Source organism: Haliaeetus albicilla, chromosome 22 (genome assembly GCF_947461875.1).
Source record: "Haliaeetus albicilla chromosome 22, bHalAlb1.1, whole genome shotgun sequence".
Lineage (NCBI taxonomy): Eukaryota > Metazoa > Chordata > Aves > Accipitriformes > Accipitridae > Haliaeetus > Haliaeetus albicilla.
In genome coordinates this window covers 20,712,015-20,739,918 of record NC_091504.1, presented here as the reverse complement: position 1 = coordinate 20,739,918, position 27,904 = coordinate 20,712,015, and the positions used below count along the sequence as shown (strand labels likewise).

The following is a 27,904-nucleotide window of genomic DNA, read 5'->3' as shown; positions in this document are numbered from 1 at the left end:
ACAGTGTTTGATTTCCGCTCTTCAAAGGGGTTCTTTGATCTGGATGTGCAGGTTATAACTGTTGTTTGAAACTAGCTCTGAGGTGCAATTTAATTGTACCTTGAGAAAAAAAAATACTTGAGCTTAAAATCTCAGCGATGTCTCATGTTCATGGTAGAGAGTTAACAGAAGGCATGTGGGTGGGAAAGGCTAATCTGAACTTTATAGACTGAACAGAACAAAAATATCAAGCCTTAAATCATAGTTGAGGAATAGTTGAAAGATATTTTTCCTTGCTTACTAAGTTCAACTCTTCAATTTCAAAGGTGCTTTTTATTTACTGTGAGTGTATATTTGTTGGTTTCAGAGTTAAGGTGGCTTGATTTTTTTTTTTTTGATATTTCTCAAGATGCATCTTTTTATTAAAATGGGTATTTTTGTCTCTAATTTAGAGAGAGACGTTATAAGTGTGAAACTGTGCGAGAGACAATCTTCTATAACAGTACCATATACCTCGTTAGTGGTGTTTGAAACTTTGTCAGAGATGCTTCTGCATGTAGGTTGTTTCTGGTACGTGATTCCTGGGTGGTAAATGGCTCTTGTGTCTACGTTTAATAGAAAATGGCAAGAGGCTAGTCAGCAAATCCAGACATTGCAAGCAAGCCAATCCCTACTGTCAGAATATGAACAGAAGATTAAGGTAAGAAACTTTGTGGCCTATATAAAGCTTTAATTTTTAATTTATTCCATGGAAGAACAGAACAATGTTTTTAAAAAAAATGACTATTGCAGAAATAAAAGGTTAGTCTGTCATATAAGAATCTGATCCGGTGGCCAGCAAGAGCAGAAGTTGGCTAAATTCAATTGGATGGACGAGGCTACCTACAGTTAGCTAAATTCAGATGGATGGACCAGGCTACCTAAAATTAGCTGTAATGTGATGTTCTTCACCTTTGTTGTATCAATTGATTGGAAAAATTACCCACCCATGCTTTCTCCATGGAAAGGTGATTTATATCCTTATGCAGTGCTCTGGAGGAATGCTCTGTTTGGTCTCATGCCAGAGCACAAGATTGCGTTGCAAAAGATTGCTTCTAGAGCAATCTTTTTTCAAATGGTGGAGGATGAACCTAGCAGCTACAGTTACTTTTCTGTTTCCCAGAAAATCCTTCCTCTGGAGTTGGGATTAGCTCTTTTAGAAAGTGCAATTAGTTGCAAAGCTTTCAAAACCACACTGATTTAAATGTGAGTATAGAGATGCTTTATGTTCTTTCAAATTAACATGTACGTTGGTGGGAGTGTAGCTTTTACACTCATCTTCCTGGGAGAAATAGATCTGGAGAGTTACTTTGGTTTGAGCAGATGCTGATAGTGGCATTGCCTGTGGTTGGTGTCAAGTAAAGCTGCACTGAATGCCAGCCACATTGTTGGTTCTGCGATTGCAAGAAGAGACTTCCTTCATTGAAGGAAAAGGTCGGGAAACAGGATATCAGACTGCAATACAGCTCTAAATAAACTTTTTTTTTTTTTTTTTTGAGGAAAAAAAAGCAACGTTTATCATAATGTTAAAATGCATGGTTGTGTTTCTTTTCATTCCTAATTCTTGCAGGTCATCCAAGTGCCCCTCTCTGCACTTCACTGACAGAGGGATAGAGGACAAGAAAACCACAGATTTGGTTTTGTCAATAGAAGGAGGTCCTTTTAATGATTAGCAGAGATCTTTTTTTTGTTATGAACTTAGGCTAAACAGGTGTAGAGAGGAGGTCAGCCCAGGTGTTACAAGTGGAACAAGAGTCATCCCTAGTTTGAGCAATGGATTGGACCAGATGACCTACTGAGTTTCCTTCCAACTTTATTCAAGTCATTGATTTGAGTTTAAAAAGTACAATGGCAAAGTAGCTCTTATGAGTTCCAAGTTAATCATTGCTGTCCTCTTGTCATCCCATGTTTTCCAGGATCTGGAACAGAAGTTCTCCCAGCAGGAACACGATGCTCTAATTGTCAAGAACATGAAGGCAGAACTGGCCCGTTTCCCAAAAATGGAGCGGGAATTGCGCCAACTCAGGGAGGAAAATGCCTACTTCAGGTGAAAGAAGGGTTCAGTTATTGAGAGGGTTATCTTGTGTTCTGCCGTACCTGCTACAATTGCACTATATGCACTTTCAAATCGCTCTATTGAGCTTTGATATGGGAAACTTTAGAAGGATGTTTAAATATTTCATATAAATACTGTATGTGAATTGAGCAGTGTTGTGATGGTTACTAGATGAGAGGATTTGACAAGATCTGGGTAATCTTCCTGAACACAGCAAGAGCCTCACAGAATGCGTATTGATCATTCTGGATAGTGATATCCGTTTGTTAGAAAAAAATTCAATGTTTAAAGATAGTGATCAACTCTGTACAGCTTTGGGAAAGAAATCCTTGTAGAGAGAAGAGACAGCTGAACATTTCTTTAATAACTGTTTTTGCTTAGTTATTGTTACTGCTATTTTAAGGGCCTGTTATTCTAGCATAATGTTTGGAAAGTCTTTTGTTTAAATTTCTAAAGATCTCTGATATAGCTGTTGGTACAGTAGACTTTCTGGGTTTCTGAAGTGGCAATTAATTTGAAAAATTAATTTCCTAAGTGCTATGAAATAACTTGCCTTAAAGTGGTTTTTTTGTTTTTTTTTTTGTTAAGGGTAAACTTAATTTCCATCTTTCAGTGCATCTTAAAAAAAAAAAAAAAGGAAAACAAGCCTAAATTACATGAGTGATCTTGCCAGCTTTTTCTTATTCTAAAATTAAGTAACTTGGGTTTGTTCTTGTTTCATTATCGTTTTAAATTCCTTATCTTGGAATCTTTTCTCATGCTTGTTTTTTGTGAACAGAAGCATGATATCAACAGATTAAAGGTCATTTTTTAAAAACAGTTTTATCTCAACTTTGCACACCTCTATTAAAGTAGAAACAAGCAGTCTCAATGCTTGCTCAGTCATCACAGAGTACTCAAAAAGCTGGAGTATCTACCGCTTGCTGTTTTGCCAATTGGTAAAGCAGATACAAAGCTTCAGGTTGTTTGGACATAATTAGGATGGCACTAGAAAAATATCAGTTCAGTAAAGCTACAGTTTTTATGTAGCAGTGGCTTTGCAGTGAAGGTTGTAGAAATGAGTTAGTTGAATGTCTGTTCAGTGTCATATGATTCCCTTGTAATTCCATGTGTATCTGGAAGTTTGCGAGAGTGAATTGAGTTGCATGGCACTTTAATTGTTGTCTCTTTTCACCATAGGGAAATGAAAGAAAACAATGGATTGCTTAAAGAGGAGGTAGAAGGTCTCCAAAGAAAACTGGAACGCTATGAGAAAGTCCAAGCACAGCTAGTGACTGTTGAATTGGAAAATGAGGTGAGGAGCTGGGAACGTTTGGAGGACGAGCAGAATAGGGGTTTCCTTTGTGTCCTGTCTGTCTTGTAGGGTCTTCCTGTATTGTGTTAGTTGAGATATGATACCAGTTTTAATTAATGGGTTCGAACCAGGCATTCCCAAACTTAAATGTCAGCATGAAGGGAACTATGGCAGTAAAAGTGAAAAAGGCAAAAGGATATCTACTGTTCAGCTGGAGATTTTGTGTAAAGAACAATCTCATCATAGTGTCTTTTTTGGCCTTGCTGTTTCTCTTTTACCTTTCTTCTGCTGGAAATGTTTTTTTTGGCGTTAAGCTCTGCCCAGACATGGTGTTGCCAAACAGGCACGTGGTAAGGACCTTGATACACACTTGGATTGCTGCTAATGCTAGCAGGGCCAGAATGTGGTCTCAGATGAATAAGATTGTCTTGCTTCCATCCCACCCTATATCAAGCATACAGCAAATTGTCAAGAGATTAACCTAATTGTGTAAACTGCTTGATCTGCAGAACTATACTGGTGTCTGATCAGGTTTAGATAATGCTATTTGGTATTGACTGAAAGTAAAAAGTTACAGGAGAAACTGGAAGAGGAGAAATGGGCACTTCAGCTGCTACAGAACCAGTGTTGAGAATACAGCTTGTTTTCTTCTCTGCTGCCAAGAATCTAGTCTACTAAGGTCTACAGTGATGGTGGCTCACAGGGTTAGATAATCTATAGTGCTGAAGTATAACATGGGTTCTGTGTGGCATAGAGCTGTGGTGACAAGGAAAATGTTTGTGAGGACTGGAGAATGGCAAACCAAAGTGCTAGATAAGCAGATAATGAAATCCACAGGAGGAAAAGGAAAGACACTGACTTTGAATGGAGGATTATGAGAAAACTGTGTGGAAAATGAGCTGTTAGAACATTTGTCTGTCTTTAATTCTTCATTTGATCTCTACTTTAGAAACTTCTGGGAAAATTAAAAAGCTGGGAGAAACTGGACCAGAGCACTGGCTTGAATATCAGGTATGTGCTCAGAGCTCTGGAGGAAGGTAAAACTTTTAAACCACTTTCCTTTCCTCTTCATCAGCTTATCCCTGAAGTGTGTTGGTCATACTTTCTTGCTATTTCTTCTTCATGTGGAAGCTCTTACATTACTTTTTATTACATATGAGAAGAACCATAGAATACACAGTTATAAAGTATCTTTGGGCACTAACAAATGTTTTTCACTGAGTCAGCTTGACCAATGTCTATGAGGCCGAGGTTCAATTTTGAGTTCTTTGAACTTCTTGAATATAGCTACATTCATGTTTAGTTAGAGATTCTGCTAGCTTAATAAGTGAACCTTTAAGAATTTTAGGATATGTCCAGAGAAGAAAATGCATGTTACTTGTGACAAATTGTTGTAAATATGAGTTCTGTGAAAAGTGGATATCAAAATAAACTGCCAGATCATGTTGTTGTGACTTTTCTTCCCTAAAGCAGCTGAAGAACAGTTAACAACTTAGTTATTTTGTCAAATGAGAAATGGAGTAAACTCAGTTTCTTATAAAAGGGGGGGAAAAACCCCTGCCCCCCTAATCGAGTTTTGTAACACTAGCTAGTCTCTTTGTGTACTGTTACTTAACGACTCTGACATCTGGAGCATTGAACCAGATTTTTTAAGGTCTCTGGTATGTATGTGGTATAAAGAAGGGCTGGAAATGGTACATCATCTGATCATTTTCTTCCACTGCAGAAGGTTTTCTGTGTAGCTACAGTGTTTTTATGTGTCATATGTTTCAGTACTGCTTTATTTTCTTTAAATATTTACATTATTGTTACACTAGAAGGAGAGATGTTTCTTTGTAAATAACTGTCTTGATGTGAGCATTATAGTACAGATCACCTTTCATATTGGATCAAGGCCTGAGCTGCAACATGAACTGCAGAACCTAATTTTACCATTTGTTTTTTTCCCATTCATTACACGTGCCCAACAACAGAGCTATGTCTGCGCACTGCTGGGATTGTTTGGAAGTGGGAGTGTTTGGATATGCACGTATGGTTTGGGCACATTACTGCTTCATGTAAAAGATACTTGTGTTCGACTTGGGAAAGCCCCCTTAATTTTCTCAGTGTTTCCTGCTTAATGAGGATAATGAACCTTTTTCTAGAGGCATGCTAGTAGGTAGCATGCTTGAGATTCTCTCTTGCATCTGCTGAGGATACATACATTTAGATGAAGTTAGAATTGTGCTAAATCTCCTATGGCAAGGAATGGACAGAAATAGTACAAATCCTTTTCACAAAACCTGTTCTGTCAGACAGTGGGGTAAAAGCTTTTTACTTACCTCAAGCTGTTAAAGGTTTAATGAGGTAATTTCACACTGGGAGAGAAATGGAACCAAGTGATTCTGCCTGTTGAAGTCTAATAACTCCTTCATTTAAAATCAGAATATTCACTGTAAAGTGTTAGGTTTTTGATTGGGCCATATTGTTTAGTGCTATTAATGGCGTCTTCTCATACAGAAAAGGGGATTGTTCTTGAGAAAAATAATCTTTTGCATGCAATTGTAGCAAGTGGAACAGGATGATCCGCCCCCTTCCCCCCCCCCCCCCTTTTTTTTCCCCTCAGACTTCTTACAGCGTGAATTACGTTAATTTTCAGTCAGGGTTATGAAGATGATGAGAGATCGTTGTCCCAGTTATGTTCCTGGCGTATGCTGTTGGTAAAAGTTCGAGTTAATTGCCCATCTCATAGTAGAAGAAACTAGGAACAAGTTGGATGGTTGTCCCAAAGAGCCGGAGCAATGTGCTGTTTGCTAATAACTAGATAAGGAAGGAAAAAGGGAATGCATTAGGATTTCTCATCTTTTCTTATCATGTTCTTCATTGGTACAAAGAATGTAAGGGAAGTGCATACAGCATGTGGTGTTTTAGGAGAGGATGGGTTTTCATTTCCTTCAGCCCTTCCACAGGGCTTGTTCTGTGTCTGCTCTCAGTGGTTTCTGTTCACTGATTGCCTGGTCCCAGCAGGCTTCTTGTCAGATTGGCTTATGATCAGACCTTTCAGTGTAATTTTATGTAATAATACTTGGAAAGGAGGTGCAGCTTTTAGGACTGTGGTGGTAATCCTACTGGTTTTAGTACTGGTATCTTTGTGGTAACAATGAAAGAGCTAAGTATTTCTAATGCTTCACCTTTTGGGGGGAAAACAAGTTCATTAACAGTTTACTCAAAGGCTAATCTTATGTTTGCTAGTTCTGGATTCTACTTGTAAGCTCCTGGGTTTTCCTCTTGCTCTCTTAAACTATGGAAACAAAGACAGCTTTAGCTCTAGAGCATGTTGGTGTGTTTGCATTGCTGTTGTGCAGTGTTCTTTCCAGAATTTACCCTTGGAATTACGCCTGCCTTACACAAACGTTATATAATATACTTGTCAGCTGCACAATACCCAGATAATAAAATAATACACACCATAGTTATGTATGGTTCATGTATAAACATTGTGAATCTACATAATCATTTTTGTGTTCAGTTATATGTCCTTTTGATATCTTGATCTTCTTCCTGCATACTTTCCGGTATAGTTGGCTCTGTCTTTTATCATGGATGTAGTTTTGTCTTGTAGGTCTTTTTTCTATGTTACTGTTATGCTGCCAGGGATTTTCATACATTTGTCATGTCTTGCTCTGACTTGATACTCCTGCTGTAGGATTTGGTTTCAACTGTAAAAGGAAAGAACACTAAATTTTGAAATTCTTGCTTTGTGAGTAGAAGGTCCTATTTATTTGGGAGTTTACTGTCTTTGAGAAGAATATTCGTGCATGGCTGTTGTAGGACTTTGTTATTAGAAAAGAGTTGTGTGGAGAAAACAATCTGCTTATACTCTGTCACTCCAGGATGTGCTGATGCAGTTTGTATTTCTTCAAAATCTGGTATTTGTGTAATTGAGTTGTTCACCATCTTCACTGTCATGTTAATAACGACAGACTTGGATGTTTTTTCAGAGTTGGACTATTAGCTTAGAGATGTTTTCCAGGTAGTTTCTTGACTGCTATTATGCAACATGTATTTTAACAGAAAAATATTTCTGGAAGGTTGTGTGTGAGAGAAGGTGGGTGCTTTATTTGGATGACAGTGTGCAAAACCATCCACGAGATGGCATTCTTTCTCCTGCTGCTGGAGAAAACTGGTTTTCTGCTCCAGTCTGGCAGGCTCAGCCTAATGTGAAAACCATCAGCTGGGCACCTTAAGAAGGGTCAGCTAGTCTAAGGAAAATTGTTCACTGTTGCTATCAAGCCTTTTAAAATCTGTTTAATGCTACATGCATGCAATCACTGTCTCCTTGTCTAGTACTTAGGGTAGTAACTTGGTATGAAAAAAATCTGCATATTTCTCTAATGGCAGAGTGTTTTTCCAACCAACTCTGTAAACCTCATATTTACACCACACATCCTTCATTTTTTCTTGTTTAATAGGAACTCTTCACAGCCTGGTTCTTTCCTCCCCACCCACAGCCTTAGAATTGCATCCTGTAGAGCAGCACTGTTATTCTGACTTTCCCTTCTGCGGCAGAATATACCCAAATAAAAAATGAGGGTTCTTGTTCTGTGAGCTTTTAATCTAAATGAACCTTTTTTGCTGCTGCTTGTGTATGTTTGGCTGGTATTGCCTTTGTCCTCTGATGAATTAGCCAGGTGATTTTGCTATCCATAAACAGATATACCCTGGAGTACAGAACGATGCAAAATTATGTGCATCAGGTATGTCTTAAAGATGAGGCAGTTAGTGAGATATTGATAGTCTTTGATAGCAGCTGACAAGGATTAATGCTAAATTTGTCTTTGTATTTATCCATAAGTGGCAGAAAACTGCAAGTTTTGAAAAGTTGAAGTTTTTCTGAAAAGTTATCCAAATTTGTGAAGGCTGACAGGTAGACCATAAGCAACAGCTTCAGAGGAGTTTTAGTCCAAGCATTTTTTTTAGAGAAAATATAGTAATGTGTGACGTGGGGTTTGTTGTTCTTTTTGTTTGTTTGTTTTTGTTTATTTGTTTTTTGTTTTGCATTTTTTAATTGGAAGTAGTGACTACTTGAAGTTTTTACATTTTCACCTGCTGGGCTCAAAGATCTTTGTATACACAGCAGAATTATTTTATATCAGTGATAGATTTTTGGTGTTAATCAAGGATTGGAAGGCGATAAAATATCTTGATAATGACCTATTTAAGTAGGTCTTTGCTTTTTGGGGCACCATTTTCTGTTGCAAGTAGTACTGTCAGCTCAGGCTCGGTGTATGTGTGTGGAAGATAAAGCAAAACATTTTGTTCATATTGCTTTTCAGAATCAATTTGTTTTCCATGCCCATCACAGGGAAGCAATGGAGAGATCAGGTGTTTTTTTCTGAAGAGCCATGGAATACAGTATGGAAATTAAAGGTGAGGCTGACATATCAGAAAGAAAAGTAGTGTGCTTGGACTCTTCTGTGTTGTTCAGAGGTTCCAGTCTTGGTCTTGGATGTTCTTGAGTTGCATCTAATTGTGGTTATATTGGAAAGCAGGTCTCAGCCCCCTGATGCCTACAGTGTAAGACTGACCTGGAGGAACTCTTAGGTTTAATGAAGCATGGGTTTGGACAGTACCTATAGTCGTCCTTCAGTCTGCAAGGGTAAATTTAGTTGGCTTCAGTGATGATATCTCATTAAGTTGCTGTAGCTATTTCGCATGCTTGCTGTCCAGGCCTGTAAAGAGAAGTGCAGATTTGACAGGAATTCAGGCCAATGCTTAAGGACCATAGTGGAGCCTGCCAGCTGCAGACACTGATCTGCTGACCTGTCGCCTAGAGCCAAAGAAGTGAACCTGTTAATGCTGACCTGGTTTTCTTTCTGAAACATCTGTGGGTTGGCTGGCTGACAAATCTTGGGGACTAGCTTCCTGCAATGTCTGAGACCAATTAAGAAGAGGAGATAGTGTGAATGTGTATGCATTTCCTCTCTAAGAAAGGGTTTAATTAAGTGGCAAGCATCTCTATTTAGTACAGTGGTTAGCACAGTTGTAATTTGTAATTACACAGGTGCTACACTCAGTACGGGAAGTCCTTCTATGCAGATTCTGCTTTTGGAGTTGGGGGGAAGGGAGGAGAAAGGGAGGGAAAAGGGAATCAGATTTCTTGATTCTGCATTTAGTGGTGGATTAGTGTTCTTTTTTTTCCAGTGAATAGAAGAGAAGGGAGAATATTGGAGTTCTCTACTTTCCTTTTTAAATCTTGATTAACTATGCTTAGCTACTCTGCACTCTCTTCCATCGAAGGCATTGAATATCTTTGCAGTAGTGAATGAAGCTCATAATCTTCTCCTTTCTCACAAGGTAGTAATTTACCTTTCTCTGAATGTCCATTATGAATAAGTGGTTACTGGTTTAAAAAAAACCCCAAAATTCTGTTGACAGATATACAAAGCGGTGCATGTTGAAATAATTTGAATTGCTCATGTGCGTTTCTGGATACTTAATTAACTGCAACCAATCAAGACAAGACTGGGGGTTACTGTTGCTAGTTCCAGTAATGCCATAATTCTGGCATGATTGCTGCCTAGTTGAGCAAATAGCTTTATTGGAGTAGTCTATTGTAGCCCTCTGGTCTTTTGTCACCAAGCAAGAAATCGATCTAATTAAAAGCATTTGATGCTGGCTGCTGTCAGTAACTGTACCACTGACCTGAACTTAAGTGCTATTTTCTATGTTTGGGGGGGTGAAGGGGTGGGTTTATCTGGGTTGGCTAATGGTGGCCCCCTACTTTAGACCTAAGTCGCTAATTGGAGAAGAAAATCAGAATTGGCATAGTCTGAGGATATTGAAACTTCATTTTGTACATCTAAGTTTTATGTAAATAATTGTAATTTATGATCTGTGAACATACTGAAAATTGCATGACTGCTGTTTACCAGATTCCCAGTGTAAAACAAGCTGTCTCATCACAGTGGGAATTCCCAGGGCACCAAAAAGGGAGATAAGCGCTATGTAGGGAGAAACACTAATTAAAAACCCCCACAAACAAACAACAAAAACCAAAACAAAAAAAGAAGCTATGCTTATTAGAGAAACTTTTGTAGTTATGAGGTCTCAGCTTACATCATGGAAAGATTATCTGGTGTTGTCCTGTATAGACACAGTACTACATTTTACAGTAACTTTTAGGAGATTAATTTTGTCATTTAAAAAATTTGCCTTCCACTGCAGTTGAAGGTTTGATAAATGTTAAAGAATTCACTATGTGAAGAGGGCTGATGTAGCAGGTCGCTAATATTCTGCAAAATAGGGCTTTCTGCTGGCTTCTGAAGAGGGATTAATGTTGCGTGAATCTCTTGCATAGTTCTGCCAGGACAAGTTAGTCTCAACTTAGAGCAGTTCTGCTATTCCTGTCATGTGAGGCTTCCGACTCAAGTGTCTGTGTGAAAATATTCTGTTCCTACCTGGTACTTTATGGTTCTGTGAGCACTGCAGCTGAAAGACATGGTCCTGCATAGCAAAAAGTAATCTAGAATGGAAAACAGCTTTCAGCCAGATTGGTTCCCTCATCAGGTTTGCTGTGTGGGTGCATAAATATTTGTGCTGTTCCAAAGTGGGGCAGAGGAAGTGGCAATGAGCAGCCAGGGTTGGAAGGGATGATGAGGACAATCACTGTGTTTATTTAGAAATAAAGGTTATATGCTTGGTATTTTTAGGATTTAGTATGTGTAAAAGATGAAAGCATTGCTTTAGAAGCATTTAAAATCTTTAAGTGCCTGAAGAGTTCCAAAAGGGATCTTTGTCTTTAGAGAATGAGGCAGAAGTTTGCAGAGAAAACTAATTGTGCTTGTCTTACAATAATTGTATGTGTACTGAAGCCACCATTCTTTACCTAGAGAAGTCTTGGAGGAAGCTGTCACCTATTGAATGTGACCTGCAGCATATGCTGGACTATTGCTCTAAGCTCTTTTGTTCTTCGTTATCCTGTTATCGTATGTTAAAATATACATTATTCTTCACTTTCCACAGTGCCTTAGGTTTTAGCTTTCCTTGACAGAATGCTTTTCATGCGTGGTGGGGAGAAAATGTTCCTTTGTCATCTCAAAATCTGAAGCTCCAGTTTTCAGAGTAGTCAGAATGCAGTTTTGGGAGAGTTCAGGCCATGTTTGGGTATTGGTGGAAGGGAGTAATGTATCTAAATGTGATGTTTGGAAGCCTAATGTCAAATCTGTGCTTTAGCCAGGGTTTAGTCTTCTCCCATTCTCATGGTGTTGATCCACTTAATTTTAATATGGCAACCATCTGCACCTCTTTTCATAGATTTCTTAAAATATTGTAGGTCTATTCCTGCCAGTACTTCACTGAAATGCTGGGCAAAGCTTCTTGCCATATTTTCCTATCTGATATTAATTTTCTCCAAAAACGCTGTACTTCTCTCTGATGTTCAAAAATATTAGTGTTCTTTCTCCTTTGCCATTAATGCTTTTATTTCCATTTGAATATATCAAAGTAATAAGTCTTGAGGCTAAAGGAAAGATAGGGAGAGTGTAAAACATAATGGATGAGCACCTGACATCTAGGCAGACTGAGTCTGTAATGTATAAGCAGAGTAAGAAGTAAGCAAGCTCACATCAAAAATATGTCTGTCCTTGCTTTGCATTTCAAAGCTCTGGGAACAGTTAAAGAAACTGTCTTTCCAGGATCACAGATCTAGCATTCTGGAGACAGAGAAAACTATCGAACAATAGCTTAGCACACTATCCGTTGTCTTTGTTGAAGAGTAATTTGAGGAACTTTAGTAGTTTCCCTACAGGAACTGTATGGAGAATAACAACATCAAAGAAAAGATGGGAGATCCTTACTAGGGGAATAAGAACTTTATTTTCGAAGTGAAGATGCCAATGGACCCTTTTTTTACTGGAAAATATCACTTATTTTTCCATTGATTCTTTTTATCAGAATATACAGCATCGTCCCAGCTTGAATACAGGGTGCATTTCCCAAACTAATAAACTCAAGGCTCTTTTTCTGCTAGTAACAGGAGTGGGTTTTGGAAATGTGTGCTGGTGTTGTCTTCTGCATAGCGGGTGGTTTGTTTGCCACAGAGGATTCACCAGTTGGACACTTCATTTTGTGTTGCTGCCATATTTCTTGCAAGTAGTGTTTGAGATGCTGTTGAAAAACCGTTGGGTAAAAGTAGCTTGCTTTCTTCCAGCATGTAGTGACCCATGTTATGTGTAAATGGCTTGAACTTAGGTGCTCACTCTGCTGTGAAGGAGAAGCTTTCAAAAATACAGTTACTTTTATAAAGAGCCACTTTCCTTACATTAAGCAGTCCTGTTTGCCTTAAAGTGAAATTATCATTTAAATAGCAGAGACTAAATAGCAAGGGGACAGTTTGCTACTGTCAGAGAGCTCAAACGCTCGTGCTTGATTTTTATTCAGCCTCTCATTTGGTTATTTCCACAAACCCAATAAGCACTATAATCTCTAGCTCCTTTTTAATTTTACCTTTCCATTTCCATTTGAGCATCTTTCAGTATTTCAGTTCTAAATTTTCTGCTGGGGCTGTCAATGTGATATGCGTTCCCTCTCACTTAGATATGCAGTGTATTATACCTCATTTATCCCCAAAGTTTTGTTTTTGCAGGGAAACTTTTAAACAAAAAGGTAAAAATGGATCCTGTACGTGCTTATTGAGGATGATTTTGTTTCAGTGTAGCAATGCCTTTTTCAAAACCTTTCTCAAAATGCACAAACCTTTTCTAAATAGAAGCAAACCAAAACGCTTCAGTAAGTTTTCAAACTCTTGTATTTTGCTACTCCCTTGTACTAGTGGTCACGTCCTTTATCTACAGGGCAAGGAATCTACGTTCTTCATTGGATCAAGGAGTACCAAAATGGATTGTGCCAGACTAACATAACAGCTTTCTTTGTCTGGAGAGTTGATTATTTTATCAAATAAAACACAATAGATCTTATTTATTTGAACTTCACTGAAACATTTGATCAAGAGAGCCACTTGGGAAAGTATAAACCATGCGGGAGAAGACGGAAATTAACAGAAGAATTGTAGGGTATATAAGGAATTGTTTAAGCACGGATAGATTTAGTATTGTTGAAAGGAAAATGCAAGGATAAGTAGAATTCCTCAAAGATTAGCCTTAGGATCTGTGTTATTTTGTATTTCTATTAATGGTTTTGGTGCAAAAATTTGGTGTGTGCTGATAAAACGTGGCTAATGATGCCAAGTTCAGAGGATTCATAAACACACAAAAGCTGGATATGCAGGACTGAGTGACCCTAATTAGGATTAGAGTGAAGAAGGGGGACAAAATTCAGTGAAACAAAGCACAAGGCTCCATGGAATTGGGAGCTGAATAGAAAATTCTTGTGTAAAATGTAGCACATGCAGTGGAAAGGACTAGAAGAACAGCTGTGTACTTTTTTACAACAGGATGGCTGTTAATTCTCACACATAGGATGAACCAGGAGAAAAACTTCCATGGAGGTGAAAGTGTTCAAGTGCCTCTGTAGATGGGAGGGAGACGCTTTTCAGACTTCTGGTCGTCCACTGTGGAGGAAGATAGTGGGAACTAAATGCAGAAAAGGGTTGCTGGTAGGAGCCTGAGAGCCCCCTGAACCAGTGGTGAATGGAAGGACTCGCCTCCTCTAGCAAAGGCTGGCAGCAGATGTAATTGCTGCCAAGAAATACATGGATGGAGAGGAGGTGAAGGAAGGGGGATCAACACCAGTGAGAAAAAGAACCATCTATACTAAAGACTAGCACTGGCATTTAATTAAATCACTGTAACCCCACCATGAATACAGCTAGAAGGAGGCTCTAACTTTTAGAAGGAGTAAGTTCTGAATGCAGCTTCCAATGGAGTCAAAAGAACGCAAATTACTGTTTTTATGCTGAAGCTCCACAAGGTTATGGAAGAGATGACTCGAGTTCATAACAGCAAAGGACTAGACAGGACCTAAACTAAAAGATCCTTTTCAGTCCCACTTTTATGTGAATGCATATGTACCAATCTGTAAGCAAGGGAGTGGGCTCAATCATGGGAAAGGTAGAGCAGTATATTTTAGTGTGGAATTGCAGGTATTGTTTAATACCAGGGTTCTGAAAACTGCAAAACTGCAGTGGGAAAGGGGGAGGGGATTAGTGAATTAAAAGCAGACCATGTCCATCTTTCTGCCCACACAGAACAACTGGGAACAGGGACCTGAAGTGTGAGAACAGCTGACCTTTGTTCATGTTGAGAAATAAGAAGTTTGTGGAAAAATGCGCTGAACTATTAAGAAGAGTTTATCTGCCAGTGTAGATAAGACCAAAATATGATTTGTATCATCTGAGAAGCTTTTCTGAGCCTATTTGATGCAGGTTATCTTGATGGCGTTTTGAAAATGATTCACTCCTGGTTAGTGTTTAACCTCATCAATGCCTAGAGCAGGGATTCCTACTTCTGATGGTAGCTAGGAAGGTGTTCTTTCAGTCGTTCATCTTTGTTTTGTCATCAGTGTAGGGGGGGAGTTTTGTACTGCATCAGCCAGGAAAGGTCTAATTTTCAGTTTTAATTGTACTTAATAGGGTAGCTAGTGTAGCAACATCAAGATGGGGTGGGAGAAAATTGGAAATGTATGAACACTAAACTGTTTCAGTTTTTTAGCATCTTTTTAAAATGCTCCTAGTTCCAACAAGCTAGCTTAAATGCTTTGTGATATTATTATGTAAGCCTTGTCCTTAAGCTTCAATCTTTCCCCTCTTGGGACCTCTCTGCCAGTGAATATTTTTGACCAAAGCACGTCTTTACCTGGGCTATAATCTCTTTCTTCACAAGCTACGTTATTAAAGGGAATACACTTGTAAATATACCTTTATGTATGCATTGTTTGGAGAGAAAAAATGACTGTGGCTTGTAGTAGCAAAAGCAGTACACAATATTTTCAAACATTTCTTAAAGGGCGTAACGAACTTGAAATGTGAGTTAAAAGATTAATGTGATAAGTGCCTCAAGGTTCTCTTGAACTAGCTGTGATTACGTAAGTGTTGTTTGTTATTTTAAAATAACTTATAGCACAGAAATTGCCACGTTAGGTTGCGTTATTTACTAATCCATCTCTAGTCCAGTGTCAGAGACAATGGTATCCTGGTCTAGATAGGAAAATCCAGAGTAACATGCAAGACACGAAGCAGACTTTTAGAATGAAAGTTTGTTAACTCTCATCAGCATGGATTTTACTTAAGCATGAAGATTTTTATTTGGTCTCCCCCCACCTTTTTAAAAGTAAAAACTCTTCCAGATGTGCATACAGTAAATAGAAAAATGTTTTGCTTTAATATTCTTTCAGTTATAATTTTTCTTATTTGAAAAAAAAAGGCAACAAAGTTGTAAAATATTAGAGAGAAGTGAGCTTCTTAAATTGCTGCTGTTTATGTAATTGATGCCTTTTTCTCTTGCAGTTCTGTTTGAGACAAAATGAAAAGTATTTTTTGTCTTAACCTTGTGATCCAATTTTACTAGGTGGCTGCTCCTTCCTCTACATACAATGCTGTTAAGTGTGTTACGCAGTTTGGTATGGTGTATGTCTGTCTCTGTTCTCCCTGAACGGATGAGGAAGAACTATAAGCTAGAAAGACCAGCCTGAAGTGAGGTGCCTGAATGACAGCACACAATGCACCAGGCTCTCTAGAGAATTGGGCCTGTGGTAATTGGAAAGATTCCCATTTTGAAAGCAAAGATGGGAGGTGTTGGGGACTGAACGGATCCCTGTGTTTAGTGAACACCTGGAATCAGTTAGCGCCTGGAGCTTATTTTCGAAGTGCTGACCTGGACAGCTAAAATAAGAGCTCAGGACTCCTGTTTTCAAATTAAGCTTTCTGTGGGATTAGAATAGTTTGTAGAAAATGGAGCCAGGCCTTTTCAGCAGAAAGGAGATAAAACATGCCCAACAATTCTGCGTAGCCAAGGCAGTTAAGAGGTGGAGGTGTATAGAACCTTCTTTCCCTTCCTGCCGCTGATGTAAAATGTAGGGAGTGCATTGGCAAAGCTTATTTTTTCAATTTTTTTTTTTTTTTTTTCGCCTAGTGGCTGCTGATGCACTAAAATGTGTTCTGCATGTATTTTGGTCATCACCTGGCAGCAAAATGTTTCGTCTAATGAAGTCATGTCTGTTGCAGAATGGCATTCTTCTAAGAGGATGCTATATTTTGGAATAGCGTGTTAGAAACCGCTGCATATTGAAGCAGCTCTCCAATTTTACTGCCTCTTGCTATAAACAGAAATAGGATCTGTCAGAGGGTCTAACCTTTTAATGTAGGTACAGTTTTGGCTTTTCTAGAAATGTATTTACTTGAGATCTTGAGCATCTCTCCTATCCTTTTCTAGCACCACTTTGGCTCAGTCCTTAACAACCCCCTTCCTCTATGTTATTCTCAACTCTCTTGACAGTAAAGTTAACAATTGCTATGCTTCTTTGTGGGGAGTAATGAGCAACTATTGCAAGAACCATTTTCTAGCACAAGTTGTTCTTGCTGGAATTGCTTTTGAATTCTCATTACTTGTTTAAACTCTCTTCCAGAGATACTCTGATACGAACAGTGTAGTGAAAGGAAGATCAATCTTTTGAGTAGGAAGAAAGATGAAATTCTGGATTTTCCTGAGTTATACCCTGCTGACCAAGTTAATTTCTTTTCTGTTTTAATGAAACAATCATTCTCTTTCTGTGGTACACATAAAACTGTTCAGCGAGGGCTTGAAATCCTACTAACTTTTCTAAGAAGGACAGAAATAGGCTATCTGGCTTTGACTGAGAGTGTGTTTGTATCAGTATCCTCAATTAGAGAAGTCAGATGCTCATCAGTTAGCTTGGACAGTTTTCAGTGATACTTCGCAGCTCTGCGGTTGGCTCAGTTCAGAAGATGATGCTTTAACCTAGCTATGAATTTTTTTTACTCAGTTTTGCTAGTACATTTGCAAATAACATTTCTGACTGTATGCTCTTTGTATTCCCAGAGTTAAAGCTTTGTGGCTTCAGGTGGTTTTCTGCAAATTTAGCAGCCAAGGATGATGGCATTGAGCCTATTTTGTGACAAGCCTTTCATTTAGGCCTGATGGCTTCCAGTGTGACTTTGGCAAAGACATCATCTGCCTTCTGGATAGCTGGCCCACTTGTCAAGGTGACGGAACACCTATCAGCTCGCCTGTCTGCGAGTAGCTGGCAAGGGGAAATGCAACTGGCACTTTGTAATAACTGATATATTTGGAAGACTGGTAGAGAGTAAGAGTGAAAAAGTGCTCTGAATTTGGTTGTTTTTTTTTTTCCAATTTGGTAGACATAGATCTTGGAAAATGCATGTGCTCCTGTCTGTATGGCTTATGATAGCTGCTGAAGGTAAACATACTGTTTCTCAATGTCAGTCTTTTGACTGTAGTTAGATATTTAAAATAGCTTTTTTTCTAAAATATTTGTCTGTTTCTTGTATCCTGTACTGTTCTTTTCAATGATAGTGTGTCTAGGTCACTAGAGTTTCATAGAATCATGGAATACCAGGTTGGAAGGGACCTCAAGGATCATCTGATCCAACCTTTCATGGCAAAAGAATGGTCTAGACAAGATGGCACGGCACCCTGTCCAGCCTAATCTTAAAAGTGTCCGATGTTGGGGAAGAGTTTGGAGGATACAAATTAAACCCTTAACTTTGCTTTAGAGTCAGCCATTCTGTTTTATGTTTTCATGATGTCTGTTGGTGAAGTATTTGCCTGAAGTGACTTTCATGGACAGACTCTAGTGCTGTATGATGTTAGTAGTTGAGTGTCAGACAAATCTGGTAATATAGTGTTCAAAGACACTTTTGTGTCTTAAGATTGTAAGGGCTACAAAAGAAATATTTGGCCCTTCAGAACCGAAATGTCAGAAGGACAGTTACCAAAGTTTTAGCATCCGTATCAGTCCATGGCTTTTGTCAGGGAGAATGGGATGCTTTTGGTATTGGGATTCAGATCTGCGGTGTGGGGACTAAATCGCTACATGGACTTCGGTAGAATTGCATCTGACAAGAATCTTGCTGACAGCCGCAAATTGCACGTGGTTTTTCATAGTTTTAAGGAGCTGTCTATCACTAGGTTGTTTCTTACCCTTTTCTGTGCTTGATAATTTGGAATCGTTAGGTTTGTATATGCTGTCCCCTGCGTTTTCCATCCTTGCTGTGCTAGGGGGGTTTAAGGGACTTAGATGAAACGAGAAGGAAATAACTACCTTCTCCTCCTCCCACAAAGTGCTGTGTTTGTCAGAAGCAGCTTGAGGGCTCAGGTTGTCTTGCTGTTGTGGAAGAGCTGCAATTTCCTTCTGTCTGAACAATAAGCTTTGTATCTGTTTGTACAGCAATGAACTGCTTTTGTTTCCTTCAGAAACGTGCTCTGCTGTCTGGAGCGTTTCCATTTACAGACAACCCTTGCCAAATTAATTTTATTTAATTATCTCCCAGGGCTAAGCTTGAATACATTTTGTGTTAAATTCACCGTTTCTCCCTCTTCTGAACGAAATGGACTTAATATCCTTGTTAAAATCTGATTAAAACTAAAATTGAGTTTTTTGAAGTCTGATTATCCCATGAAATGGAATTTTTAAACCTAATTATGAATGGATTTGCATACATTTTTAGCACCATTGAAAAGAAAGTTGAAATAAATTTATTAATGAAATCTTCTTCTACTGTCTCTGGGCAATGACGATTGCTGGAGAGTAAGGGAGGAGGAGGGAAGGTGAGAATAAAAACCCTGCCTCTTTTGAAATATACTCTCTCCCCCTCCCCAAATTAATTCCAGAGCTGGTTTGACCCTGTCTCATTTTTATTCCTCTCTACCACACAGCCCAATTTAGGTAATTGATGGCCTTTCAGAGGGTAACTACACAGTTGAGCTGGTTTCATATATTTAAAGCCTTTGTGCTTTCTGAAGGGAGGATGGGGGGGACAACATTTGTTTTGACTATTATCTTCTTCCCCTTCTTTTCTGAGGTAGCCCTGATACAAAATCAATAGGCTGCTCTCGTTTCTCCTTTCTGAGAAGCTGTATGTTTGAGCGTTTATTTTAAGCCTGATAAAAAATGGATAGTTTTACAGACTGTGGTGAATGTGCACATGGGATTTGTGATTGTTTATGTAGTTCCCTGGGTTTGAAGCAAAAAGTTTCTTTGTAGGATATATTTGAATCTCTCACTACAGTAATTGTGCCCATTCCCTCAGGATTTTGGAAGTGGTCCTCTATCTAAAAAGGAGTGCCAGTGGAGAATGTATCTGCTCGTCTGACTTAAGCTTTCTGAAGCAGGTGCAGAGGGCAGCAAGATGCCTGTGCAGAAAGCTATTGGTTTCACCTGGAGTCTTGTACTGTTGAACCTTTCTGTATGTTACTCGCACTGATTGAAAAGTTCATCTCCTTACGTGAAAGGTAGACCTTAAAGATGTGGCTTCTTTTTTGTGGTCAGTCATCCTCTTACCCACAGTTACAAAAAGCTCTTTGCACACATAAACATTAGTTACAAAATTTTAAGAGTGTCTTCTCTCTGTCACATGCTGAGTGCAGATATTTTTTTTCTTGTCAAAAAATTATAGTAAATGTGGTAGAAAAAAGGTGTTTTGGCAATTCAGAAATCCTGGATTTGATACATGACTCTGCAAAGAGTAAATGCTCAGCATGTGGCCAAGTGTTCTGTAAGCGTTTGCAAAGTTACTTTTGAGCTGAGGGACTTGTTTTCCACATGCTTTCCTGTTTTCATTTTAATCCTGTCTTTGCAAAGGTTAGGTACGAAACATAGTTGAGGTATTGAGTTCTACAAGAAATGAATAATTCTGGCGCTGTTTCTCTGAGATGCTTCTGAAGGTGGGGAGTTTTATGAGGGAAGCTGTGGTTCAGCAGAGGAAGGAGGGTTGAGCTGAGATTGGAGAATGCTTTTAGCTGGCAAATGCTCAAGTTATAAACCAGAATTGTTGAAGTAAATTAAAAACTTTTGCAGTAATGTAACAGGAAAACTTGAGAATTCAGACAAGCTTAGGAGGAAAGAAGCTAACTGAGGTAGCTCTGCACCAGTGACTTTAAGTTGTTTCGTGGTTTAATGGCTGTGGCTTTCATTGTGCTTGCTCACTGAAACTATTGTCCAAAGTAGACAACTTTAGCATCCGAGTTATAGAATACTTATTGTATAAATAGGACTCCCATTTACACTCAGGTTATAAATGCTTTGCAGTGTCTTCCCAGTCAAGCTCAAGTGGAATCTGAGGAGTTAGGAACATTTGATGCACCTTTTCCTCAAGTGTGGAGCTGTTGTACAAAACTGCAGTCATGCCAGTAACGAGCAGAATCAGGAAGCTGCAGATCCTGGAGGAGCTAGGATGAGATCTCCAGTGGGGTAGACATTGTGAAGACTTCTAGGATGGTTTTTAACCCTTTATTGTTGTCTGGTTGGTTCTGTACTGTCCATTCACAAAAGAAAGAGTAACTGTTTGTGGTCAGTCCTGTATGCTGTATCATACAGCATGATGAAATAAGATCTTGAAAATAAATGTGCATGCAATGAAGGATGCAAAAGTGGTGCGAAACAGGGATGTTTGTTTCTTTTAATGGAGAGAATAGGAGCTCTTTCTCTTCTGTGAATACATTTCAAATTTTGAGAAGCTGTTTATCATCTAATTTTATTAGTGTCTCCCCTAGTAGCTTCAGGCATTGAAAGTAACTAAAACTTGATTATAGCAGTAAGCCAAGATGGTGTCAAAGTGCTTGTGACACCAATCCAGTCCTTATCTTAATCCCAGCCACAGGAGCCTGTGGCAAAGACACAGGGAAGTCATAATTGCTTTTGGCTGCTCTGAACCCTGTGCTTGATGCAGGCAGCTGAGCTGATGTACCGATTTTTGAGAGCAAGCTGGCAAAAGGAGGAGAAAGTAATTGCTGAAATGCTGCTGTTTACATCTTTAATGCAGTTACACTATAGCAGTTCAACTTTCTATGAACAAGTCTTAGAGTCTGCTTCTATTTCCTTCTGACATGAATTATTCATTATTTATGGGCGATGGTGATCGGGGTTTGGCTTTCACAGGCAGGTTTATTATATCCACTTAGCTCTGACTGCTTTGGCAAGCTCTAAGACTCAGTTATTTTCCCAGCATTTGTTCTTAATGTTCATCATTCTTCTTGATGTTAAAACTTTCAGAGAATGTAATCCAACTCTGGTTAGGGGAGGGAGAGACTGAGGGGGGTGGAGTGAGGGTTTTTTGTTTTGTTTTGTTTTGTTTTTTTGTGGGAAGCATAGGAAGAGCTTTTTATTTAAATCTGTGCTTATTGCCAAGGCTGAGGGCAACTGTTTTATTGTCATGATGTGTCAAAGGACTTGGATATGAGGCACTTCATATGTGTGGCTTGGGACATTGGATGTTAAGGAAAGAAGACAGAATTTCAAAATGAGGTGGGATTGATGTGCTCTGCTGTCGAGGGAGAGTGGTTCTGAGGGCTGTTGAGATTGGGATTTTGTACCGTCTTTCTCTAATACTGGGGTGCCAGCACCACTGTAGCAACAATGACACTCTTTGGGTTCTTCTATTTTAATGACTTGTGTCATCTGGTTTGTACTGGGACTGCGATGTTAGGGTCTTGGTACGTCTCATGTTTGTTCGTATATGCCTAGAGCTGATGTGTTAATGGGCTTCCATAAAACTTTTGTTCTGAAATGTTATTTGTCCTTCACTTTGAATATAAAATTTTCAGAAACTTAAAAAAAAAAAAGTATGAGAGAGAATTACTGCATTTGTTTAAAGTTCTGAAAGCTTTTTTTAGCTAAACAGTTCAAAGAGCGCATCTCACTAATCAGAGGAATATTTTTGCGTCCCCAGGGTGGTCACAGTGTTTTAATTGGAACTCAGGCTTCTTTGAAGTCCTTTTTAATCCGCCCTGAGCTGGGGGAGAGGGTTTGAAGGCAGCACTGTAAATCTGAAATTTCTTCGTTTTATTTACATGTGTCTGGGGACATGTGTAATTCTTTTTCCTGAAGTTAAGCTCACTTGCCAGCTTGTGGACAGCTGAGTGAGAAATGTGCTTCATTAAGAGGGGAGGCCTGAGACAGATGGTGGGGGGTTATAGATAGTGGGCTCACGTGCTTATGGATTTGTTAAAACCAGTAACTGAGCAACAGGCTCTGAATGGTAAATGAACTCAGTGGGAAGTGATGTGATAGCTAAATGTGAGGCTAGACTAAGCAAAAAGCTAGGATTTAAACTCATGTTTTAGGATTAACTTATTAGTATGGCATTCAAAAATAGTGTTGCATACTGATATTTGACTGCTTTACATGTTAAGAGAAGATTTAGGGAACAGCTTTTATTATGGTTGATAGCTTCAGTCATCCTTTAAATCAATATGGGGTTAAATTTTCTTACACTGGAGTTGAATTAGAGTTTTTTGGGTGTCCCTAGTCAGATTGCTTAAACTCTTTGTGCCTCAGACTGTAAAATTAAGGCCTTGCTTTCATCTGGTTTCTAGAGAAAGCTAGTCTTACCCCAAGTGTATTACACACTTGATGTATCCACCATGAATGGAGCCTCAGTGGTAGCTGATGCCTTTTGTGCCTTCTTAATACAAATAGCTTGCAGGAATATGCTGCTACTGACAATGCAAGCATTTTCCTTAGGCATTTTCTACTGTATTTGTTCCACTATTGATTTTCATGATAAATGTAATAATTTATCAGCTCTGTGTTTTCTGTACTTCAATATGGTTTGTAACCTCTCACATTTGCTGAAACTAGGATGTTTTTACTTTCTGCTTCTGCCAGAGTTGAGACATCTGCTGTGAAAAGCTTTGAAATAAAGTTTGCTTGAGTTTGGATACTTTTGAATTTATCAAAGCAACAGGTTTAACCTCAGTTTTCTGTCTGAAAGGATAACTTGGTATTCCAGCTGAACATATAAGCAGTATGCTTTTCATTCTGTCTAAAATTGTTGTCATTAATTTACCTGTGACTGATGTTATTGGATGATATTAAAAAAAACAGTTAACTTTTACTGTACCTTAAAGTTGCAGTTTAACGTGGCCATTCCTGCTGTGAGATTGAAGAGGTATGTGATTGTAATCAGAAGTAAATAAGAATAATATATAGCATGTCAAATCACTTTTATATAAAAGTAGCTGAAAATACGGTCTAGACTCTTACAAGGACCTGTAGGCAGTCATTGATAGTAATTCCTCTTGCTCAAGATTAGGGATTTTGTGTTACTGCTGGCTAATATTTTTAGCTGATAAGAGTCTGTGAAAACAATGCGATCAATAAAGATGTTGAAAACAACGTAAGAACTTTGGTAAATTAATATTCTGCAAGGATTATCTCAGACAGGTGTCAGAAGAGCAAGACTATCAATTTAGTGAAATCTGTAAAATAGTCAGATATACATGTATCGTCAGTACCTAGTCTTGGTTACAGTATTAGCTCCCTTTCTTATCAGACAGAAGCCCTGGTTATCGGTAAAAATGATGTCTGTGTTAGTAATTTCCGTGTGGGTAGAAGTTATGCCAGAAGGGTATGTTGGATACATGCGAGTTGTGTTTTTTTAGGTTTGTGGGGGTTTGTTTGTTTGTGTGTTGTTCCCCCCCTCCCTTCCTTGAAAAGAAGCTGATGTTGTCTGTTTTCTAGGCTGGTCCGAGTGTCTTCAAATGTCTTGGAAGTGATCTAGCAGAATGGAACCAGCAGAGTTTCAGTAATGTCAGGATTACTGACTCAGTCTGTTTATTTGCATAAACATTCTTGCCTAATTTGAAAGCTAAGGAGTTAAGGTTTTTACTTGAGATCCTTCCGTTGTAACCAGCCATCCCTGCTGGCCCTCAGCTTAGTGAGGAGCAAGTTTCTGAACTAACTTTTATTCATTGACATGAACTTTAGAAAGAGAAGCTTCTGACTGATCTTCTGGAAGTCTCACTTACTACCTTTATTTTGGCTGTCAGGACACTTTCCCACCTTTGTGTAAGCACAGTAATTGGCCTGGGATGGTTTTCAGGGTTTCTAATGATTCTCTGTTAAATGATCTCTCTTTGAAAGATACATCTGTCTATTCAGAGTTTGTTTCCAATGAGCATATCTTTGTATTTCAGTCTGTGGTTTTCAGATAATAATTTTTTGCTTATGATTACATAGAATTATCCAAATGCCTTGAAAATCTTAGGATACCCATGTGATTAGAATAAATAATTGGTTTTCTGCTGCGATTCTGTTCTTTAGATTAGTTTGATTTACCCCCCACTTCCCAGCCCCCCTGTGAAGCCTTCATTTTTCCCAGCAAATAGTTCACTCTATCCTTTCTGCCCAACTCAAGATTGTCACGATGCTTGTTCCAATTCCATTGACAAATGGAAACTGTATGAAAAACTACCCTAGTTATCAGTCCCTAAAATAAGTTATTTTATTAATTTCACAGAGTTGTTTTTCCCTTTAGCTGATTTTTTTTCTCTCAAATTAAGTTCATGAGGGGGTAAAAGACTTAAAATAGCTTTTGCTGCTGCTGCTGTAAAATGAAACATTACATTATTAAATGTATTTACATTTTGTGCTAGAAATCGTAAGGGTGGTAGGTACGAAATTATATGCCACAATAATTTCCTTTCAGCAGCATCATTAATACATAATTACATTCACTAAATTAAATTGCAAATTGAGAAAAAACATTTGCTTCTTTAATTGTAAAGATCGTGCTGATATCTACTCTAGTTTGTAAGGAGCAACAGCCATTTTTTAAAATCCTTTATGATCGTTTCCAGCTTCACTACTTTTTGCTACTGCTGGTAAATAGCTAAAAGGTCCTTTAGAAGTTTGTGTTTTGTATTTGTTTTTTTTTTTTCTTCTTCTGTTTGATCTCTAATCTCTGTTGGTTTTTGGGGGGAAAAGTTAAGCAAAAAGAACTGTTATCCACAGATGTCATCTTGGAGCCTTGAGTAGTACAAGGCTATAATTGGTTTAGAATTTCAAAGTGATTGTGACTGAATCCTTAAGGTACTTAATGATCACCATCCTTAATATAGGACTTTTTAGTTTTTTTAAGAAGACATAGAGCAATGATAAGATACAGTCAGAAAATAGAGAAGAGTGGGATGTGGGATGGAGAACACAGTGCTGTGGGCAGTGCTGTCTGACTTTGAGAAGAATGCTGTTCCTGTTGTAGGAAGTCTCTGTTGCTAGAAACCAAGGATTTTCCTTGCATCATACCAAACAATGGTTTGAAAGCATTTCAAAGACACTGGTTCTTATTGATTAGTAAGTACAATAGGTTTGTTGTGCTTCCTTGATAACCTGAAAAAGGGAAGACCTTAAGAACTGTTTGTTTTCTTATATTGGAAGAACATAAAATACAGAATATTTAATAGCTTTGCAGATACGCTCCATATTTCTTGAGTTGTATATTAAATGGCTTATCGTTGCCTTTATAGACTGTTTCATTTTATGCAACTGAGTTTAAGCCAAATTAAAATTCTTTTGTGTTACAGCATGATTGAAATATGTGGACTATCTGTCTTTTTTTTTCTTTTTTTTTTTGTCCTGTGGGATGAGGCATAACAATGCATGCTTCAAGAAGGAATTGGTTACATCTGTATTATAATACCAAAAAGATTGGTTTTTTGGTTTTGTCTGAGAGAGTCAAGAGCAGGGGATGGCAAAGTATGCTTTGATTGTTTTGAAAATGTCAAGCATAAGTAAGAGTTTTAGAGCCAATTTTTTTTTTTTTAATTTCTTATTTATGCTACAAATCATTAGCTTTTGTGCCAAAAAACCCGAAGAGCGGCAGCTGAGTAGAATGGAGAGCAAAGCAAGGATGTTTTGCTCCGGTGGTACCAAGTGGTCATCCTTGTGCTGTGATGTGCTACTGCAGAACAATTAAAGGACATCCCTGTGGGTTAGCAGCAGTACAAATTGAGCTTGTGTGGGGATATACCTGTCATTATTAAGAGCTCAGGACAGTTTATTCTGTTTTTCTAGTTAACTCTCCATTTCCCTTGCTACTTACGGACTTTCTCTGCAGTGGTACATCTTTTTTCTGTTTAAAGCATAGGTTGTTTTTGACTCTTAATGAAGCCTAGTCTTGACAGTACCAAAACAAATCTTTGAGAGATAGCGTACAATTATTCATCCACCCCAAAAACTAAAATGATGACATGATGGTGGATCTCTTGCAACATAGGTAGCCTGACTTCTCACCAGTTTTTGAGAGCCAGACTGACAGTTCACGTATCTCACCCTTGAACCCCCTTATTGCTTTTTCCATGTGGCTGGTGTTACCTGACTCATAGAGTGTAGCACTGTAAACTCAATGAGAGCTTGAGGATATGTTTTGATGAGAAGACAGCTGAGCCAGTTAACAGCTTCTTGGTGAAAGGGGGAATTTCAGCAAGCTGATTCAGACCTTCAGTGGCAGAAAATGAACCAGGAAAAGCCAGTGACTGCCACTTCAGTGGCAGCAAGCAATTAGATTTGCTCCGCTGCTCACACTGAATTGTATCTGGAGAAGCCTGGAAGTCTACAATGATGATTATTGGTGTGAGCTGGACCCCTTTTGGAAAGGCAACACTCTCTGCGCTTGCTGTGTAAAAAGCTCAGCCATGTGCTCTAGCACTTTTTTAATCAGACTATAGAAAATTGCTTTTGTTTCACCATGCTCTCTCAAAACTCTAAATTGCATGTCATGTGATTCAGTATACAATGACCTGACTTCTAGGTGAAGATTAAAAAAAAAAAAAAGCTGACTATTCTCATCTTCCAAATCTGTAGGTTTGGTACTACTATGTATACATTCTCTCTCCTTGAGGTCTATTAAAGCCTTTCACCTTTCACTTCTAAGGTTACATTCAACTACGCAATGTGTGTGCTTGCAAAGTTTCAGTGGTTTGTTCTGTTCTGTGCTTGTTGTTAGAGCAGTGGTAGGGATGAGAAGTTTGGAATGTTGAAGTGCCTGCCAAATGATTAATTTTTTTCAAAAGTAAGATTAATTTTATCTTGTTGAGCTCTTAAATTTATCTTTAAAGTAGAAATGAAACTTGAAAAAATTGGTTGTTATGATGCCATATCGTTAACTTTGGGAGGAAAAGACCTTTTTTCATTAAACCCCAAAAATGTCTGTTGACTGGAATCTAAGATAGTTTTCTTCCTTTTTTTCCCCTCCCCTCTTCAAATTACGGCTTGATTGGATTAATTGCTAATTTTGCAGTTGCTTCAAAAGAGACATATCAATTGTCTTTAGAATTGTTAAGACACGTACAAACACTTAAAATGCTTTCTTACAAATAAGTTGTTCTGCTTCAAGTGGTTAATAGGGACATTTGCTTTGGTAAAGAGCAATTGGATTTGTTGATTCTATCTATACACAAACATGAGGTTTCTTTTCTAAATGAAGGGAACCTCAGAAGCTGAGATTGCTTGTTGCTTTCAGTTTACACTTCAGATTTCTTCCAGTCACTTTGTAGATAAAATATTAAGCATACAATTTATTGGAGAAACAGTCTAAGGTATACCTTAGTTTTGTGTTTTTTGAC

At 38.4% G+C, this 27,904-nt stretch overlaps 1 protein-coding gene across 2 annotated transcripts in view; it reads left to right on the top strand.

Annotated features, from left to right (window-relative positions):
- Positions 1-27,904, top strand: part of MAD1L1 (mitotic arrest deficient 1 like 1) — a 376,699-nt gene that overhangs the window by 6,880 nt on the left and 341,915 nt on the right. For both annotated transcript variants that reach the window (XM_069810261.1, XM_069810260.1), the window contains exons 6-9: positions 598-679; positions 1,935-2,065; positions 3,254-3,368; positions 4,318-4,379. In XM_069810261.1, the coding sequence (XP_069666362.1) occupies positions 598-679; positions 1,935-2,065; positions 3,254-3,368; positions 4,318-4,379 (390 nt within the window). The remainder of the gene's footprint in view (positions 1-597; positions 680-1,934; positions 2,066-3,253; positions 3,369-4,317; positions 4,380-27,904) is intronic.